We start from the raw sequence: 6,368 nt of genomic DNA, 5'->3' as shown, positions 1-6,368 counted from the left end.
ATAAATTGTAGGAAAAAGTAAATAGTTTAATTAATGTATAATTTGTTTTTTCATTTACACAGCTTGGGCTAACGGGTAGTTAACTCTGTGCATAATTTTCTAAAATAAATGTCTATAGACTATCTATCAACGTCAAAGTAGTCGACTTAACGCTATGTCATCTTCCAAATAAAAGGCGCCAAAGTGCAAACAGCACACTGGAAACGTAATAAATAAAAGATGCTCGTTTATTCATTATCCAAAAAAATTAGTCTATTATAATACAGTTAAGTACCATGATTATTACATAAACAATTAAGGTGATAAAGCAATTAAATACTTTACTATCTTTAATTTTGTCCTAGTTTGTTAAGTGAAATAAAAACAATATGATTTTTAAAGTCAAAGCTCCATCAATGGATTCTGGTGAGGATTTTAACCCCGTTGAAATTGAACGACAAAGTTTGGATTACAAAGATTGTTCTAAACGCTTTAACGAAGTATCTCGAGACTATTCTAAACAGTATGCTCATATATATTCTGCAAGGTTAAACACATTTAGAAATATTTTGGGTCCTTTAATTAATAAAAAGTGGTCAAATAAGTACAAGATTTTAAAACTTTGTGATTTGCGAGAAAAAGGAGAACCTTGTGTTATTATCGGTACACTTTTTAAACTGCAAGAACTGAAACCTAGTATTTTGAAGGAGCTATCAGATCAATTGGAAATTATACCACAGCCAGCTAGGTAAGAGTTTTCATAAATGATGTAGGATATAATTACTTTACTTTGTATTTCATTATTATTACTAGGGTTTTGGGACTAGCTTATAAGCAACAGAAAATAATGGACCATGATTAAAAATAAGTTTTTTTTAAATATTGTTGTTATTAAAATCTTTTAAAGAACAGTACAGTTCATTAGGATTTTATTATATATTCAGATGGATTCTGTCAGGAGGACCTAGCTTACTTATTATTGCAGGTATAAAAAGAGTTTCTCATGGCACTTTGAAACTAAAATTTTATGCTTAGGTATATTGCTTCAAAACAATGTAGTTTTATTTTAAGATTTAGCTAGCAATATTGGAATCTAATATTAATATATGTAATTATATACTTGTACTTTAAATGTTGTTGTTATTTTGACCATGAACTAGGTAAGATTTAAAAAAAATTTAAATATAGTGACAATCTTCAAATGATTGCTAGCTGAAACCAGGATCAAATTATAATTCATATGTCTAGTATTTAATTATCTCATTTTCACTTTTAACATGAAAAGTCCCAGGAAAAATATGTAATTTTCTGTTACATGTATTATTCAGGACCCATTTTGTACATGAAACTGACACTGTAGTATTGGAAGATGAATTACAAAGAATCAAGCTGTCAGGCCTCTGCATTAATACTGATGAAATTGTTACTGGAGTTGTTGTAGCTATTCTGGGTAATAATTTCTTTTTTACAAACACATTATTTCATTTTATTTTCCCTTAATATGTTGTCTGTAAGAGATTTCTCAAAAGTGATATGGTCGCTGTTGCAATTCTTATTATTTAATTATTATAACTTCTACTGATTTTGACAGATAAAATATGATTCTTAAAAAAAAAATTTTGATTGAGTGGTTTCTTTTCAGGATCCGAAGATGAAGATGGCATATTCTCTATACAGGATATATGCTGGTCTGGCTGTAATCTACAAAAGCCTCTACCAGAGTCAACCAGTGATAGGTATACTATATCTATATATAGAATATAATGTGAAGAATGTTTAAAATGTATGTTTCTCTGAACCATTGCAAAAAACTGCTACACTAAATAATATGCTAAAAACTAAGAATATGATTTTGTTACAGCAAATAAAGCTCAATTTTGTATACAGGTACTTCTTGCATTTACATAGTTCTATTGATTTTCCAGGTTTGTAGTTTTGATGTCTGGAATTAACTTAGCATCCAAAACTGCTGATCATCTGTTTTCCTTAAATCTTTTTCTGGAGTGGATATCAGGGTTTTGTGGAACATCTGAATATCAAGAAGAAATTTCAAAAGTTGTAAGAGTGATTATAGCAGGTAGATATAGTATAATGTAATCTATATCTACAGCATATTTAAAATAGGGTTTTTATATTCAAATCAGTAGTAACTGATCAAAAAATACTTTGTTGTGTGTAAATGTTTTTTTGCCTCTTTGTGATAATGTATTAGTATAAATGATCTTTATGATATATAATTTTTTTTTTAAATATAAATAAATTTCTTTAATAAAACAATTATAGGTTTTTAATATTTTTTGTAGGTGGTGTTTATGCCAAACATTCAAATGATATTATGCTCAGTGAAGCTGATGTTATTGCAGCATCAGAACAGGTGGATTCATTTTGTGCAGCTGTTAGTGCTACTGCTCCTTTAGACTTGATGCCAGGATGCAAAGACCCAGTAGGGATAATGTTGCCGCAAAAACCATTCCACTATTGTAAGAAAATTTAATAACACAGTGTCACTTACTCACAGTGGAAATTATTATCCCTTCCTAAATTTTATTATCTAATATATAAAATTCTCGTGTCACGGTGTTTGTGGTTAAACTCCTCCGAAACGGCTCGACCGATTCTCATGAAATTTTGTGTGCATATTGGGTATGTCTGAGAATCGAACAACATCTACTTTTCATCCCCCTAAATGTTAAGGGAAGTCCAGTCCACCCCTAAATTTTTTTTTTTAATTTTAAATGAAAAATTTATTCTTTATTTTTTTATGATACAGCATTAAAAAATACAATATACAACTCCTAATTTTCACCCCTCTACGTTCAACCCCTATTTTTTATTATAAATGATAAACATGGCAAAACGACATTTGCCTGATCAGCTAGTAGTAAATATTTAGTAATGTGAATATGATTAATGGGTCCTTTTGTATTGTACAGTGTTAATGACATTCTCAAAATTATTTTATCCTTTGTTTAAAGCCTGGGTTTGATTCTTGATGAAATGTATTATTTTTATAGAAAAAGAACTAGAAATGAAACATATATGAATGCACAATTAGGGTTTGATGATATTTCAAACAACATCATTCATCTATTATTTTGCAGGTCTATTCCCAAAGGCTGTTGAATATAAATCATTCAACAGGGTCTCCAATCCTTACGAATGTGATATTGGCGGTAAGCTTTACAATTATGACTTTCTTTTGAGTTTAAACATAACTCTCATAATCATTTAAGTAATTAAAAAAGACGTTTTTATATTTAGCATACTAATTGTAACTTCGACATTTTGGAACAATTTTGATAGCACAGAACCATTATTAAACCAAGTATTACTTAGTAGATGCTTTTCTCGATCCCTAACTAACTTGATTAAATCTGACTGAATCAAAAAATTATCTTCTTTTTACAGGCTTGACATGTTTGGGTTCTTCTGGTGAACCGGTAAAAGACATTATGAGATATAGTAAATTAGATAATGAAATTGAAGTAATGAAGAAGACACTTCAATGGAGACATATGGCCCCAACATGTCCCGACACAGTGCCATGTATACCCTGTCTGGATACAGATCCATTTACTATGTACAACTGTCCTAATATATATTTTAGTGGAAATGCAGGAGAGTTTTCAACTGAACTTTACAATGGTATGAAAAATACATAAATATTTCGTATAAAAAGGTGTCTAATACACAGATATTACATACATAAGTATGTGGAGAATTAGAAATTTTACTTAAAAATAATTTCAGTTAGTTGTACTTAATATTTTTAATACATTCTTATATATTTCTATATTCTTATATATTCTCTTAAATAGTCCGGTCAATTTAGACATCCAAGGTTACAGTAATTCGCACTTGGCTGAATATTGGTAGGATTGCTCAATACACTATTATAAAGGAAATGTGAAAAGTCCTCATCGATCCGGCACGTGCAAAAAAATTTACTTCGGGTCAAAGATCACAAAAATGGGTTTTTCGCGATTTTCAGCAAAATGGTAAGTTTTATCATAAAATTAGTTGAGACAAAAATTGTAGATCAGATAACTATCTATAAAAAATGTCCAAATACTTTTTTCCTAAGAGCCACCGTTTTTGAGATATAACGATTCAAAAAGTTGAAAGGGTTGTAATCGTCATAATATGCACACGTTTCCACGCCACCTTTGAGGTAGTGTACTTAGCGCTTTTTTTTAAATGTGGTTTCCCCGGTAGGCCTATTCCACTGATCTTTTATGATTCTGTTTAATTTGAAATTATTGAATAACTGTAGATATTGACAAGGGTTGAAAATGATGAAAGGGGTGTAAATTACAAAAAATAAGAAAATTTATCCGTCTGAATCTAAATCATCATTAACTTCTGCTTTCTCTTGTTCTTGTTCTTCTTCTCTTTCTTCTCTTTCTTCTCCTTCTTCTCCTTCTTCTTCTTCTTTTTTATCTTTTTCATTCTGGGTGTTAATAAATTGTCCCAATAATGACACATCACATGTCTCTTCCTCAACATCAAATGAATCTTCAATTGTTGGCAATTCAACATTGGAGCATGACCGGCCTTGACAGTTAGTACATGCTACAGAACAAAACAGTCCAACTTTTTTTGCAACCACATTTAGCACTACATCCCTTTTTACAGTTGCAAAAAATGGTGTTTAGTAGTTTTTCTGGTGCAGGTGGAAGTAAAGTCTGAACTGGCTCTAATGAATTGTCGACCAACTTCCAACCCCAGTCTTTTCCAACAGCACGAAATAGGTTAGAAAAAATAGGTTACAATAAACACGTGTTTTCACTCCAGAGCGATGTTGCTGAAGGTTACACTGGCGTAGAAAATAAAGGACTGGGTTTTTTTTACCCGAAATTTTCATATTTTATATGTGTAAGTCACACTGACCGATAGAACGATATTTTTGCTTGTATTACGGCTTCAGAGATGTACATATATACGTGGTATACTTATACATATTATGACGATTACAACTCTTTTAACTTTTTGAATCGTGATATCTCAAAAACGGTGGCTCTTAGGAAAAAAGTATTTAGACATTTTTTATAGATAATTATCTGATCTACAATTTTTGTCACAACTAATTTTATGATAAAACTTACCATTTTGCAGAAAATCGCGAAAAACCCATTTTTGTGATCTTTGAACCGGAGTAATTTTTTTTGCACGTGCCGGATCGATGAGGACTTTTCACATTTCCTTTATAATAGTGTATTGAGCAATCCTACCAATATTCAGCCAAGTGCGAATTATTGTAACCTTACCCCTATTTTTTAGTCTAATTTGACCGGATTATAAATGCGAAATTACATAATATTATGTGTACTTAGTTAATTTTTGTTTTGAACTCTTAGTCCTTTTTACTCCAAAACTTGTTTTTGAGGTATAAGAAAAAAGTAGCTTGTTTCAAATGTTATGAATATTTTTTATTTTCAGGTGAAGGTGGACAAAAAGTTCGACTGGTAGCTGTTCCCGATTTTTGTGAGACAAAAACTATAGCTCTAATTAATTTGGCTAATTTAGAATGTTTTAGTATGACATTTTGTTAAGGGATTTATTAGAAATTAAAAATGCAGTTGTTGTAAGTTCATATATTTTTTATTACCTACTAGCGGACCCGACATTGTCCTGCATGAGATTTTAAGCGATTAGTTTATTAAAGAAAGTATGATAGTACCGACTGCACCGCCATCTGCTTTGCTGATTTGTGAATCTAAACCATCCAGGGCGTCACCCAAACGCATACAAAAAAAATCATTCAAATTGATCCAGCCGTTTAAGAGGAGTTCAGTGACAAACACACATTCAGCAGAATTATATAATATAATATATACTAATGGGGCGTTCCCACGGAGCGTTAATCACGACAGTCAACTACGCTAGTCAACTGTCGTTCGTGACACTCACGAAAGTGTGAATTGATGAAACGTTCACATGGTTGGGGGATTTCGTGCCGTTCACGCTTCGTGTTTCGACTTAGTTTATTTATATTTATTATTTATTTTTGAATTTTGATATAACTTCTTTTGGTCCAAATCCAGGAATATTTAATTCATGACTTATTCTCTTAGATGCGGCGGCACGTAAATCTCTATCACGGTATTCCTCCAAACTTGGATCATATAACACCTTTTCCATAGAATATAACTCCAAAAAACGCGTAGTTTCAGTGTCGTAAAACTTAATTCCACGTTGTTGTGACGACATCTTGGCTTCACGAACGGTATATCACGACTGAAAATCAAACACGTTTGATCTATCCACGCTTGTGTCGTGCGCCGTTCCTCACGAAAGCAAGTTTAACGCCTATGCGTTCACACAGAAGTGTATTTCACGAAAGCGTGGTTGACTGTCGTGATTAACGCCTCGTGGGAACGCCCCATTAT

General features: G+C 31.6%; 1 protein-coding gene across 2 annotated transcripts; it reads left to right on the top strand.

Annotated features, from left to right (window-relative positions):
- The first annotated feature begins 167 nt into the window (after positions 1 to 167).
- LOC125049108 (DNA polymerase delta subunit 2) lies at positions 168 to 5,570 on the top strand. 2 transcript variants are annotated; one of them, XM_047648212.1, is made up of 9 exons: positions 170 to 299; positions 382 to 727; positions 1,308 to 1,429; positions 1,622 to 1,715; positions 1,905 to 2,056; positions 2,283 to 2,459; positions 3,081 to 3,152; positions 3,388 to 3,624; positions 5,419 to 5,570. In XM_047648212.1, the coding sequence occupies exons 2-9, from the start codon at positions 396 to 398 to the stop codon at positions 5,529 to 5,531; spliced, it is 1,299 nt and encodes a 432-aa protein (XP_047504168.1). In that variant the 5' UTR covers positions 170 to 299; positions 382 to 395; the 3' UTR covers positions 5,532 to 5,570. The 2 variants fall into 2 exon arrangements, with proteins under 2 accessions (XP_047504167.1, XP_047504168.1); XM_047648211.1 differs by having other exon boundaries at positions 168 to 727.
- Positions 5,571 to 6,368: the final 798 nt, after the last annotated feature.

This window comes from Pieris napi, chromosome 4 (genome assembly GCF_905475465.1).
Source record: "Pieris napi chromosome 4, ilPieNapi1.2, whole genome shotgun sequence".
In the NCBI taxonomy this organism is placed as follows: Eukaryota; Metazoa; Arthropoda; class Insecta; order Lepidoptera; family Pieridae; genus Pieris; species Pieris napi.
Note: the sequence above shows the minus strand (reverse complement) of the source record. Positions and strands in the feature narration are given on the sequence as shown.